Genomic DNA, 14918 nt, shown 5'->3' on the forward strand with positions numbered 1-14918 from the left:
TGTCCAGCTGGGCTCAACTCCAGCCCCACGCCAACCTCACTCGAAAAGCATTTAGTGGGGTGGACGGATGAATGGAAGGATAGCGACAAAAGACGTGATAACCAGAGAGTGTAACACTTGTGTTAACGGCTTGAACAAGCCAGAATTTCAAAGTGATCAAAAGCTAGAGGCCACTTTAAAAGTTTCTAGAGCGCTCGTGTTAATTTCAATTTCAGTCGCAATTTTCGTGTAATTATTCTAATTAATTATCTCTTCTTCTGCCAGCTGCACTGCTGCCACACTTTTCCGTTTTCTACTTTCTTTTGTCACGAGCACGTGTGCCGGTAAGGAGCTGCAAAGAAACCAGTGCACACGTGAGAGAAATCTGCAGCCAGGTTTCTCTGATATTTTGATTTTCAATAATAATGTTTTTAAAAGGAGATTATTGGACAGTTATTGGCTGCGACATTATGAAGTTTGTTTACAGAATAGCAGTAAAACCGCTGCACGTCACGGCTTGCTAAGTGTGTTTGCATTCACCCGTGGCTAGTAGATGTTGACCATTTATTTGACAAACCAAAAAAAGCACTTCCATTCGTATCACTCCGATTAACAACTGTACCAAACTGTGAGAGCAGAGCTGTTAACACAAGAAGGGAAATCAAATTTTATCACTGTTGACTCGCTGAGAATTTCTTCCTAATGATGCAAATCACACAAGCGCTCCCTTGTGTGCTCATGTTTTCCCCCTCCCATTTTCAGCAAAGAACTACAATCAACTTTTCATACTTTTTGTTTTGTTGCCATTATTTAAAGACCATGATGCCAAAAAGAAAAAACAGAAGAAGCCAAAACAGCCCGCCATCCACAGACGGCGTGTGAGTGACAGCGAGGTTGTGAGACACGACAGGAAGAGCTATAAACAAGCTGTGTACCTGGGAGAATTTGAAGTTTAAAATCACCAAACATTTCTCAAAGATGCTCATTAGAAAACAAAAACAGGAGATTTGTTTTATTAAGAAAAAAAGAAAAGAGCAGAACAGGAAGGGACAAGCCTGCACGTACACCAATCAAAGCCTCGTTGTGGGAAAATTTTGGAGACTAGATCAGACGTCCTCACCTACCGAAGTTTCAGGCTGAATTGATATCTAGACAGTTAAAGTTAGATGAGCATGCCTTTTTTTGTGCCTACATTTGCCGAGGTGCTGAATGTTAATTCCGAACCCTGTAGCCCAGATGGATAAAATGTTAAAACTGTGAGCTCTTCATCTTAAAACAAAGCGGCAGTGTTTGCATATGAATTAATATATTTCTGATTAAATTTCTCTTCAGAGTTTCCTGAATTCCCTTTGTGTCTGTGTGAGGAAGCCGACTGATGTGCCTATCTTTTCATGCATCTCTCAGTTGTTGCACTTCATCCGCTTTTCAAACATGGCTTTGCTATGTACAGCCAGCCACAAGTGCATGTGTGCACGTGTACCCCCGAAAAACCTGTCACGGCCACGTTTCTCATTCCAATCAGTTGTCAGGCTGTAAATGAGTGGTTTGAATTTTGCAGATCGCTGCTGAATCACACCACATCAGTGTCATACATGTTTATGACACTGATGGTGGAGGCGGGGGACTGCAGCACAACGGAGAGAAAAACAAACAGGTCTCCAAGGTGATCGAGAAGATTTCTGAGACTGAAACCAATGTGCTTATTATGAGACTGGCAGGCTAAATAGGCTGGAGGATGAGCCAAGAGCCCGATGGAGCACAGTAATCACTGGCAAATTGCAAATCCAGGTTTCAGCACACAAACACTTTACATAATGATTCTATGAAGTTGCACATGTCATACATCTGTAGCAGACAAAATGCAAAAAAAAGAAAAAAAAAAAGAAAAGAAAACTGGCTCATATCTGGGTTGAAACACTGCACAGAAGGAGTCCAAATAGAGGCATAATTCAGTGAAAATTGGTTATCTATGTGGTTCACAGATTTTGCGTCTGGTGTACCTGTTGCTGGGTCAACAGTCCGTTCAATCAAGTGGTCATCTTGGTGAACCCACTCGCCGTTGCACTTGAAGTAGATCTGCGTGGCCGGGGTGGAGCGGCAGGTCAGAGTCACCGGCTTGTTCTTTACGATGTACTCGTCCTCCGGCTCTACCAGGAAGTGAGGTAACAGGTCCGAGAAGGCGGCGGGAAGCGTCGCTGTGGCAGCGTGCTCAGAACCTTGGAGGATAAAGAGGAGGAGGAAAAAGATATTCAGAGAGATGTCAAATAAAAGTGAAAAAGAAAAGCTTTCTAAGTATTTCAAGTTGTCATGAAAGCAGGAGCTGAACCTTGTCGTACTTCGTTGTTGTGACTGCTTGACTGGTGAGCGAAAACGCAAGAAAATATCTAATGCAGGGATTGGGAGTCCTTGGTGAATTTGAGCTCATACATATGCACACGAGCGAGGCAGAAGAAGACAGAGAGAGACAGATGGACAAAGAGCAAAAAAAAGTGAGACGGAGCTGCGTGGAGCAGAGTTGGCAGTGATGGAGATCAGCCTCGCGTACTCTTGGCTGGGTCGCTGGGATAGCAAAGTCCATGTCTTTACTCCAGCTCTTAATCACAGCCCTTTAACATCACCACTGATGGACCAGCAGCCATAAATCCCCATCTCAACGACTAGGCCACTTCACACTGTGTTATATGGTTCTTCATCCGGGACTCTAACTCTACCCACATTAAACACGACAGGGCACGAGGCAGGGAAGGTTGATGACTGACAGCTAAACAGCCTGTTAACTTAAAATCACTTCCTATATCCAGTAGATGTCTTTTTATTCCTTTAAAATCTCACATGACATATAAATGACATGTAAAGGAAGGAGGCGGGAGGGGGAGAGAAACACCTCGGAGATAGGGAGCTGGCCTTGCTCGGATGATGCCACAATTTACGGCAGACTTCTCGCTGAAAAATGTGCTATCCAAATGCTGAGTGACACAAAAGAGCCTGCAGCGCACACATCCTTCCTCCATGAACACACTTTCTCGCTCTCTCTAAACATATTAGCCTTGCGCGAGAGATAGCGAGAGGACACAGAACGGAGTAGAAAGAGGGAAATAACCTCTTTACATCACCGACACTCAAGGGAGACCGGTAAATCCCAAAATAAAACCCCTCTAAAAGGAGTGCGATATTAATTTACTGCCCTGAATCCAATATGGCTGACAAACCAGGAATTAACAACCTTCTCCATCACTCCCCGTGCGGAGGGAGAGGACGGCAGTCCACATCTCACACAATGAAAACGCCAGCACTCGTGCTGACCTCTCTCCCCCCCCCCACTCCTGTCGTCCTCCCTCGTCCGGCCTTTGTTCATCCTTACAGCTTGCCGATGCCCGGGTCAGGGATAATATTACATTGCATCATAAATACCAATCTTCAGATGAAGACATTATCTGTCAGTTCCTCCCCCACTACACATTATATTATTGTCTCTCTTTCTTCTCCCTTTCTTTCCCTTGTACCCCTGTGTGCTGAGTTGCTAATTTATCAGGATGAGATACAGTGAGGCGCGGCGCTGCTGCTGTCACTGAACCCCATTAATGTTGCGTGTACATGTTTAACTCTTAATGAAAACTAAATGTTCTGTGTCCAATGAACGACATACATCACTTGCTGACACGTTGCCATTTTCCCCGTTTTCCTCATTTTCCGAACACATTTTCCTATTGCATGCATTTGCAGAGGAAAAAAAAAAAAAAAGACAGCTTTCTATTCGAGCGCCTGACATTACTGACTGCGCATGCGAGTGTATGTTTAGGCCACAGTTCATCTTGGATGGAGAATATAATTGCTTTAAAGGAGAGCCAAAAACTTTGCTAATAAACAGCGTGGGCCCGGCAGGTCAGGCTGTTTGAAAATGTGTTGTTCCTAATGATGGCCAGTTCTTCAAGTGGGCCTGATTCCAGCTTTGTGACTACAGCCATTAGCCGGTTGGGCTGACCCCCCTGTACTCCCTGCAGACTGAGGACGACAGCTCACTAAAACAGTAGGCGAGACTCACCTCGCACCTGCCAGGTTAATCATCTCATAGAGGACAGATGATGTTGAAACAGAGTGAAACCCAAGCCACCCGAGAAGGCTGACAAGTTGTGAAATGACTCGACGAACTACCGATGTTAACTCGCCACCGACTTCCCATTTGCAAGGGGTCACATTCAGAGCGAACTCTCAACTTTTGATGATGTTGCCAATTTGTGTTTTTGAGTGTGTCACAAGGGGTGCAAGGCAGGGCGGTTAGCCTCCCGTTTTAGTGCATGTGCTTTAGGTTAATGAGGTTAAACACGTAATTTCTTTTGAGAAGCAAATTGTCATTTTACGGAAGAGAATTCAAGTCACGCACCGCTTTATGTCAAACCCATAATGGAGGGCTGATGCGTACTAAATTGGCTTAGATTATTGTCACGACACAACATACTTCAAAGTCAACGTGCACACGCGCTTGCTCGCTCGCACACATAGGGAGTATCAGCCACTTAACTGACTTCTTGCGGGTCAGTGCACAAATCAAGACGTACAGCCCTGCATTATATTCCGCTGAGTGTGATTGGCTCGGGCCGCTGTTAATTGTGAAATGCATCCGAGCCCATTGCCAGATTATTTTGTACGCGCGCAAACAACAAACAGCGGACGCTAAACGTCTCCCTTGTTGATCATACAGCCATGACACTGTTTTAATTGCTACAATATGGTGAATGAGTTCCTGGGGCCAGGCCACTGTTTGGACTCCTGCAGATTTTCCTGTAAAGAAACCGGGATTCTTTCTTCTTCTTCTTTTTTAAAATTCTTGTCGTTTTTTTAAAAGAAACACACCAAGTTTTGCCCTGATATTTGTCTGCAGCTGCTTTTCTCTTGAGAGACAATTCAGAACACACAACCTCAAATGCACACACACAACAACAAGGGTGCACCAGCTGTCAGTGTGCTGAGCCATGATGTCCAGGGCAGATTTCTTGCTTCACACAGACCCCATGACTCATCTGTCCTGCTGACCACATCAACTCCCAAGTCAGGGGCTGATAAGATGATAAAGTTGTTATGATGCCGTCAGAAAAAAACACTTATAATATATAAATGTTAAAATCTAAAAAATGAAATGATAATAACAACAATTATATTCCTGTAAAGACTGCAACTATATATGCTTGTTTTATATTATCACACAGGATTAGATTTTGCAGCTTTGATGGTAACACAAGACCGTTACAATCTTCAATACTTCGTAATGATTTCTACTCTAGTGTCATTTACTTTGCAGGAGCAGGCTTCTTTTCCCCCTCGTATACACAGAAAGCTCACGTCTCTTTTCTAAACAAAATCCAACATACTGTAGATGTGCTCCGCTTTTTAAATTTTGCTTCCATCTACATGAAAAGCAGAAAGCGACACAGTACGGCGATGTCAGCCGGCGAAAAAAACAAAACAAAACAAAACAAAAAAAGGGAAAAGAAAAACGTAGCTGGAGAGGAAATAACCCTCTTTTGTGTTTCTCCCTCACAGCACCAACACATCATATGCCCTTTGGAGCCAATTACATTTTTTTTCTCCCAACATCATGTCCCTGAAGTAAAGCATCATTGAGCAATCACTGGGCATAATTTACATCAGTGTGATAAACAGCAGCTATAACAAGTGTTTTATGACACCATCAGTGCCTTACGATGTCCTCTGAAATTAATTCAATTAAAATTACAATCCATAATATTATGCAATTTCTTGTTTGGCTATTAACAGCAAAGCTAAGATCAAATGTGTCTCGACCGCTTTGTTGGTTGATGTTTTCCGTCCGAGTGCCTGGGTTTGTATGAGTGGGTTTCCGGACTCTCTTAAACAAGTGAGTGTCTTTATTCAGTGATCGCTCTAAACGTAACGTATGTACATAATGGTTCTGGGAAGAGAAGCGCTGATCAGGTCGAGTTAGAAATGCTATCTATATGCCCGTGACGGCATTTACATCGAGAGTGAAAAATGCAGGAAAACAAAGGGATGAGTGCGGTGATAGGGGGGTGGAGGAAAAAAAAAAGCTTCCTCCACCATCATATATAATCTGCTGCACGGCTGACTGATGTATGTTTGTCCCCAGATGAGAAATATTTACTTCAGAGTACATTTTTCAATGAGACAAACACGCTTCAACAAGCACTCGAACCACAAACACAGGCACATTTGGTATCAGGAGCATGCGTGCTCCCCGTATACTGTACACTTACATGCCATCCTGGAGCCGAGACACATATATGAACGCCCAAAAAGTGCATGTATGCAAAAAAAAAAAAAAAAAAAAGACCACAACAATGCAAAAGAGCAGACGAAAACAAAAAAAGCTGCTCACAAACAGCTTTGTCTTTCAATCAATGAGAGGTGCAGAATTATGCATGCAAAAAAACAGAAATGCTAAAAAGCAAAATCACACTATGCAATATCCCTGGTCATTAAGGTCGGTCTGCAAAACAATCAATTACTGTCAGCAGATATCCACCAGTATAGAAACTGCTTTCATGCATTAAATAAACATGTACTAGCACCGGCACCTACTGCAACCCAAACTTGCATCAGCATCAGATATAAGAGGATGCAGATGCTTTAAAACTATATTAATAAATAAGAGTATGAAGGACAGAAGGAGAATATGAGCCTCGAGGAGGATGAATATGTAAATTGTCCTCACGCATGCCACGTATGACGTTATTACAACCCCCCACCCTTAATTGAATACAAAATTGGATGCTAAGCATATAGCGGTGATGCGGGCCCTTGCACATGTGCTTGCATATATTCATCCTAGATACTAATAACGTGCTGCCCACAGTGCTCCCGAAGAGGACATTTCCATAATAGATGCGCTTCTGAAGCTTCAATCTCATCGTCAACTTTGAGAAGTGCCTTCAAAAGCCGGAGACATAAATCATCATTACTCAAAAAACAGGCGTCTCTTTGTTTATGTGATTAAATGCTTTTGCTTGTTTTGTCATTAAACAGTTTGTCAGTAGAAGGAAAGGGAGGAGGAAGAAAAAACAAGTGTGGAGCTGTTGTGTAAATATAGTGCACAACAACACCATTAATGAGCCTTACACCTTTGAACAGGAGCCTACACATTTACTTATTCCGCTTTGTTGATTCCTATTTATCAATTTTCCTTGTCATTGTTCCTTGAAGTAACACCTCGGCGGGGGTTGTGGTGGTGGCGGCGATGGTGGCGGTGGATCTAGGCAGGGAAGCAACTCTGTGCCGTCTAGCACCGACACCCCGCGTCAGCCCCCCACCTCCCCTCGCTTCAGCTCACCTTTCAAGGCGACGCAGTCATGAAAGGCGCATTTGCCTCGTAACCTATGAGACCATTTTAAGTTTTCTGTCAGGCTAAAAGAGCTGACATTTTGAGAGCGCAGCGTAAGTGAGAGCACGCTGGAAGTTGAGCGACTTGATGCGAGGATTTCTTGTCCTTGCAAATGTGCAGTTTGTGCAAAAGGTGTGTGAATAAATGGCTGAAAGTGATGCTTAAAAAGGAGCAGCACAGCTGGGAGCTGGAAATCTGTGCGCAGAGAGAGTTTGGGATTTTAAACAGGCCCGTGGTGATTCCGAAATCACATTCTTATTGTCGCAAGTGCCGTTGGCGGAGCGGACTGAGAGTCTCCAAATTAGACGAAAACATGCATATTCATTGCTCGAGTGCCACAGCTGATGCTTTGTGGCCATTCATTTCCAGATGTTTCTGCACACAATGCAAACAGTCTTTGGGCTGAATCGGCCTCTCACACATTCACTTCTTATATCAGTGGTTTCATTGCTGGCTGTAACTTCCCAGTAAGATTATTTAGCGACTGCACTTACTTGGGTGTGCTACTCATGTGTGTATGCGATCCTCTTTGATTACAAATTCGAGTACACAGGAAATTAAGCACGAGAGCACTTGGCCATTTTGTAGGAAAATGAGTAAATAAATAAACTTCTGCTCATTACCTTATATTAAGGCCTTTGTTTTTATTAAAAAATATGTAATTCAAAAGCAGAGCATTGCAAATATCAAGTTGCCTCATTACTGTGAGTAGAAATGTGCTCGTCTTGGAGCATTTATGTCGAAAAATTACTTGAGCTCCCACGAAACAGCATAAAAGGCAGGGGGAAAAAAAAAAATCATAATTCAGAAGCATCTAACTGCTTTTCAGTGTTTGGAGTAAAAAGGTCACTTCAACCAAGCAAAACATACAACTGAGAAAACAATGAAAGGCCAAAGATCAAGTACTTTAAAAAGAAAATGAAAAGAAACTACTGAATATTTTTGGAAAATTCAAAAACTAAAAAGCTGAGTGAGGAAAAACGGTTTTTATTGCTCTCCTGTAAAAGTCTTCACAAACACGAGACACGCTTGACAGATTTGGCTCATTTTAGAGGAACATCCAAAACGCCTTGCTGTAGCAAGACTCGCAATGTAAAATGCCTCCCGATTCTTCAAAGCTTCACCTGTTTGGCACTTCGGTGCATGATGTTTCTCAAAAGAGCCACGGAGATTTAAACACATTTGACTTAATAACTGCACACAATCCTCAAAGGAAGTAAAGACATCCACCGCTGGCAGGAGGAGCAGAGCCAGTCGCAGTCTTTGCCATGCGAGCCACGCACTCGCTTGCGGATTTGTCGTCCCCTTGCGCTTAGCCGGAAACGAGGTTATCCAGAAGCAAGTTGATTATAGGACTCGGAGCAGGCATTGGGAGAAACGGAAACGCAGACGGAGAAGTAAAGGAGGCCTTAAATCTTTGAAATGGAAGTTAGGAAATAACGAGAGGGAGGAGGAAGAAAAAGACAAAAGACAATTTAGATTACCAAATTAATCCTTTAATTACCAGGTATGCCTACAGCTAAAATGTTTCATGAAAAGATACGAGCAATATTCTATTGCTCTAACCTATCCTTCTAAGGCAACAAGACCCCCTAAAAATAGTAGAAAAATGCTCCCCTCACTTTAACAGTCAAAAGTTTTTGTTTGTTTATTAGTGATTTATACATACGCTTGGCTAGGATGCTGGAAAAATGGCACTAACTGCTATAATGTCATATGTTTCAATGCTCATACTGCAAATGCCTTTTTACAACTAGATGGAAATGTGCTCTCTTTCCGCTGCCCTTGCACCAGTCCTCACAGAAAACACACAGAAAAATCACTTTAGTGTCTGTCCAAAAAAACATGTTGGCAACGCAACAAACCAAACACTTGCTGATGTCTGCAGAAGCTCCTTAAAGTTTTTCCAAGGGCTTTTTGACACAAACTATATTAAACGCACCCTTGTGACACTTACCAACCACCTTAACCCGCCTATTCATTTCTCTTCCTCCTCATCTCATCATTTACCACCTTCCCAGTAAAGATCCTGTTAGAAACAAATAGAGGGTGACTTCTATCTAATTACCGTGACGGAGCTCGGAGGCTCCTCGGCATTAGACAGAAAATTAGAACACAACACGAAGATATGATCAATAACGAGGCTAAGACAAACCATCACCTGTTCAACTTTAATAACCTTAACACAATGGCAGAGCCAGCTTTCCAATTTGCCATGCCACCAGCACTTGTAGAGGTGACACACTATGCTACTGGATCTGCTAATGACTCACCATTAGGGTGGAGGAAGCACATGCTCAGTGTTTAGACTGTATTTTTGGCAGTACGGGACAGGGTATGCATGTGCACACAGTAGAGGAGTACCCAGACTTTCTTAAACTAAACATTAAAGAAAGAATTCTAAACTAAATACCTGATTGCACATTTTGATCTGCTCTGCATCCTTGGTGAGTTCAGCATAACGAGTAGGGACACATGAAACCGCAATGTTATATACAAATCTCTGTAAAAAGCAGTTGTAGGATGTAGTCAAAGACAGGGTAGCAGGAGTCACTGAGACTGCAGGACAGACAGCTGAGTGACATCAAGGACAACAGTGACTTGGTGAGTATGCCACTACAAATGGGGAGTTTATCTCCCGGATCCAGTCTAGCCAGCAAGAAAGCATTGAATCACAGTTAACACTGTTCACATATGGCAGCGGTTCTCAAACTGTGGCAGCAGGTGATGTGTGGATGTCTAGGGGAAAGTGCCTGCAGTGAAACTAAGTTGAAAGAGTTGGCTGATGGTGTGTAGTAGAAATTCAACTTTCATTTTTAATTAGTAATGAGTGATAAAAAATGTGAGGAAATGGTCATAAAGAGAAAAAGCTTAAGAATCAGAGACATGAGAATGAATGACCTGGCCTAAAGTGAAGATCTAAAGTAGGTGATCAGCAGTGTGGAGCTGATATTGGTCTCAAGTCATACCATTGGCCTGATTCTTTCTTTGCATGCACAAATGGCTAACAGGAATTCAAAGGAACAATATACTTAAATAATAAAAAATAGTGTAGCGGTTTACACATTTACCTAACAAGTGAAAGATTCAGTTTTGTCCTGGGAAGAGATGAATCCCTTTGGGTTTGCGTTAGGAAAGGCAATAGTGCAGAAAGATCAGCCAAATCAAACAGGCTACGCTGTTTGATTCGCTGTGGTCGCTGTGGCGACCCCTTGTGAACAAGAATAATCCCAAGTGCCGATGGCCAGAGGACTGCTGGTCTTGCAGTGTCTTCTGAACACCATTATATCTGAACAAATTTTCATGGTAGTCTGTCCAATAATTGTTATGAGATTTCATTTTGCACCAAAGTGGTGGACAGACAGCAACTGCTGTCCTTTTTAGCCATGCCTCCAGCGTGGCTGTTCACCCCCGATCCCTCAGTTGAAGAGCCAATAAACACAGATACATGAGGAAAGTCAAAGAGGAACATCAAATGCCAACTCCCAGCTTCTATAATCCATGACTATGACGAGATTAACGAATGTTCTAACGGCAAGAAATGCAGACATGCGGCAGAGGCACCGTCAAAAAAAACCCCAAACACATTTACCACAATGTCACATGTTCACAAGCAGCAGAGGCTCAAATCCAGAGGATCTGGACCTGAAAGAGAAATATAACTGGGAATAATGTAGATAAGTGTGAACCTGTATAGAAATGAAAGGCAGAGCTGGTTATCTGATATGACTTTCTCCCCCAAAGCAAACCAAAGCGCATCTGAACTGTACGCGTGTTTAGGGTATCAGTCGAAGGCAGCGGCGGCGTGCAGAGTGGGGAAACTCATTTCAACCTGAACAGCTTTCTGATTATTCTCTAAGTTTTTTTCCCTCCTTCCTCTCCGGCAGCTCCTTCCAGTCCCCCTGGCATGACAACCAAAAGCAAAGACACACTGGCGGCTGTGACTTAGCAATGCATGAATACAAATCTGTTTTGGAAGAAGTACCGCTTTCATTACTCAGAACACACCGTCTATTCCATTTCAGGTTAATCTACCTGAGAAAAAAAATTTGAGTTTTCTTAGCCAATTTGAGGAAGTTATATTACAAATGAAGTGCTAACAATAGTGAACAAAATGAATCCCCGAGTGTGTGACAGCAGCCACATGTAAGAAAAGACAAAAGACAGATAATGTTCAGTCAAAATCCCAGCGAGTGTAGCTGGCTCGACAGCTCAGCTTCCTCACTTAAATGAATATTCTCCTCTTTGAGGTTGACTCATCTTATTTGGCCTTTAACCGTGCATTGGTAATCACTCATGTAATTTGTACATGACTCCCTACCTAGTCATGTACATTAGGAGTGACGGCAATAGTGCCCTAAGAACATGCAGTACGACCCTGTACACTTAGAGGTGACTAATAACAATAATGACGTAGGCTGATGCGCAGTCACCGAAACATTTGCCATCAGTGAGGTGAAAGTAAAAGAAACTGCAAATGGAGGAAATTTAAAAAACGAAAAAAAGAAAAAGAAATCTGATGACCAGCTGCTCAACAACACATTCAAATGAAATCACTGCTTCCTAAAAATGGAGTTTCTACTTGTTTTTCCTCCCAGACAGTCTAATTTGTTTTGCTTTAACAGCATTGAAACTCGAATAAAAGGAGCTAAAAGATGGTAACGCACTTGAGCACAGTGCTTGTTCTGCCTTAACCCTGCAGATCGGATGTGATGTTGTGGGCTTTAAGCTACTTCAGGCTCTGACTGGTGATGCCTACACAATGCAATTTAAACACAAAACTCCCACCTTTGTCTGGAGAAAAATAAAGGTGTGATTTCACCTTATGAAAATTGCTTTAACGATACAAAATGTCAGTAGGTTTGTAATGTTTCATTTGCCTAAACACACGACATTAGACATTATACTGCTCAAAAAAATAAAATAAAGGAAGGCTTTATCAGCACATCAGATCTCAATGGGATATCTACACTGATAAGGACTGGGTAATCTGTTAAGAATGAAAGAGTGCCACATCGTTTGATGGAAATAAAAAGGATCAACCTACAGAGAGCTGAATTCACAGACACCATGTAAATCAAAGTGAAAAACTGATGCGTCAGGCAGGCCTACTTTGATTAAATTTCAGTGCCACAGCTCAAAATGGTCCTCAGCAGTATGTGTGGCATGTCTGACAATACTAGGGCGTGCTCCTAATGAGACGACGGATGGTGTCCAGGGAGATCTCCTGGAGGACGATCAGTTCCTTCATCTCCCAGAACTGTTTGCATTTTTTTTTAGTGCAGGCATTGTCCCACACCCAGAGAAACCCAGAACCCATGCTGGTGCATTGGGTCCTGGTACCTAATTGCAGCCAGGGTGCCGTTGTCTAGCCTGTAGAGGTATGTGCATCCCTTTGTAGATATGCCTCCACAAACCATCACTGTCCCACCACCAAATGGTCATGTTGAACAATGCTACAGGGATACCATTCCCCACGGCTTATGTAGACCCTTTTTGTCACATGTGTTCCGGGTGAACCTGCTCTCACCCGTGAAAATTGTAGGGCACCAGTGCTGAACCTGCCAATTCTGGTATTCGATGGCATATGCTAATTGGGCTCCACGGGCTGAGAAGTGAGCACAGTGCCCACTAGAGGATGTCAGACCCCCAGGGCACCCTCATGAAGTTTGTTTCTGATTGTATACTCAGAGACATTCACACCAGCAGCCTCCTGGAGGTCACTTTGTAGGGCTCTGGTGGTGCTTAGTCCTGCTGATGGGTTAAGGACCTGTTTAGCTCTCCTAGAGTAACTGACTCTGTCCTAGAATGTCCTCCATGCTCTTGAGACTGTGCTGGAAGACACAGCAAAACCTTCTAGCAATGGCACATATTAATACACCAACCTGGAGGGGTTGGACTACCTATGTAACCTTTGTAGCACACATACATTTTGGGTGTTGTCTCATTCTTAATGTCATTAACAACAAAGGATTTGAAACTGATTATCAACTCTAATTTCCCTCGGGATGAATAAAGTATTCTGATTCTGATTATCAACTCTCCCAGCTACCTAACTGACCACAGCAATATCCAAGAAGTTTATTAACCTGATGCTATACTCTATTCAATTTTGTCCCTTTCATTTTTTTGAACAATCTGTACAAAAACAAGCAATAGAAAAGGACAAGAAGCAGAATAATCTTATAAACTATGTGTACTGGTGGATTTAGCTAATTTTATTGAAATAACATTGTCTGGGACTTCATTATATTCCAGACTAATACACATTTGTTGGTACCCAAATCACTTTGGGACAGACTTTTTTGGACAACAATAGAGCTCCACAGGGGAGGAACAAGAATGTCAAGTTCTGGATCAAATAACATGTGACCTTAACAATAACAAAACCAAAGCAGTACTGGATTAAAGTACACCAAGTTCTTTTCCTTATCCGCCAGGACAAGACACACTGGGCCTTGTGCCTGAGCCAGATAAGCAGCACACAGGGCACTTCCTCCTGGGCCGTTACAGCAACTGATGATCTTCTGACAGATGATGTGATGAGGTGGGACAGTGCCGCTACGCTGCTAATAATACCTCACTGCAAATAAGGGCTGAAGACATGCACCATCTGATAACAAGGAAGCAGCTCTCAATGTGCAAAAGGTGCCTGGAATTTTTAGCATTTCCTTTTTTTTCTCCCCCCTTTTTTTTCGTCTCTGCAATCTTCCCTCAAGTTATCAGCGCAATTATTATTTAAATTAATTTTAAAAAGAGAGCAGCGGGTTGAATCAACACGATGGTGTAGAATTTCTACATGTTTACCTTCGGAGACCTTGTTTAAAACGCAATTATTCAATTCTGTAGTAAACTCGAATTGCACTTGAAAAATTTATCATGCTGAACTTGTGCAGTGGCTGTTTTCCAGCACTCTGAAATTGAAAATCATTTACTGTGTGGTATGCTAAAAATGGCAAGATGTAATAACATTTCCAAAATTAATCTACAAATAAACAAACTACAAATACACCGAGGTATAGCAGGTGACAATGGCATCCAGAATTAAAGCGTGCCTTCTGTTTACATTCAACAAAGCCTAAACACTCAGACGAAAAAGCTTAGTGGTGCTATTGTACTAAGTCACTTGCAGGGGCTACAGCAAACGTATCTGAATTTATAGGTGGACCCCCTTCCTCCAACCAGATTTACAACAGGACACAACATAGAAACTCACTGAGATCCTCCGATTGAGAAGTGTGGCTTTCAATCTGTCACCTGTGCATTGTGAATACAAAAGGGGCCTATAAGTAAATACTTTGTTATTGCAGTATACAGGTTCTGCAAAGCAGCCCTCTCTCCAACAATGCCAACAATATATTTTCTGGGTTTTTCTTCCTCTCTGCCTTTTCAAATCCACGAGGAGTCTTGATGGCCACACTCTACTACACAGAGACACAAATTGCTTCCACATCCTACCCAGTAATGTACATGAACAATAGCAAAGCATTAGGTGGCTAGCAATAAATATCTGAAAAGAGGCACTTTGCTCCAGGAAAATATACCAATAGAATTCCAGGTTTGGGGG

At 42.5% G+C, this 14918-nt stretch overlaps 1 protein-coding gene across 4 annotated transcripts in view; it reads right to left on the reverse strand.

Annotated features, from left to right (window-relative positions):
• The window catches only part of unc5a (unc-5 netrin receptor A), a 156201-nt gene that overhangs the window by 75203 nt on the left and 66080 nt on the right, over window positions 1–14918 (reverse strand). For all 4 annotated transcript variants that reach the window (XM_085290857.1, XM_085290881.1, XM_085290873.1 and 1 more), the window contains exon 2: window positions 1980–2195. In XM_085290857.1, the coding sequence (XP_085146983.1) occupies window positions 1980–2195 (216 nt within the window). The remainder of the gene's footprint in view (window positions 1–1979; window positions 2196–14918) is intronic.

The sequence above is a fragment of the Mchenga conophoros genome, linkage group LG2 (genome assembly GCF_057382185.1).
Source record: "Mchenga conophoros isolate Kocher_MC1m ecotype Shallow Benthic linkage group LG2, M_conophoros_male_GT1.1, whole genome shotgun sequence".
Taxonomy (NCBI): Eukaryota; Metazoa; Chordata; class Actinopteri; order Cichliformes; family Cichlidae; genus Mchenga; species Mchenga conophoros.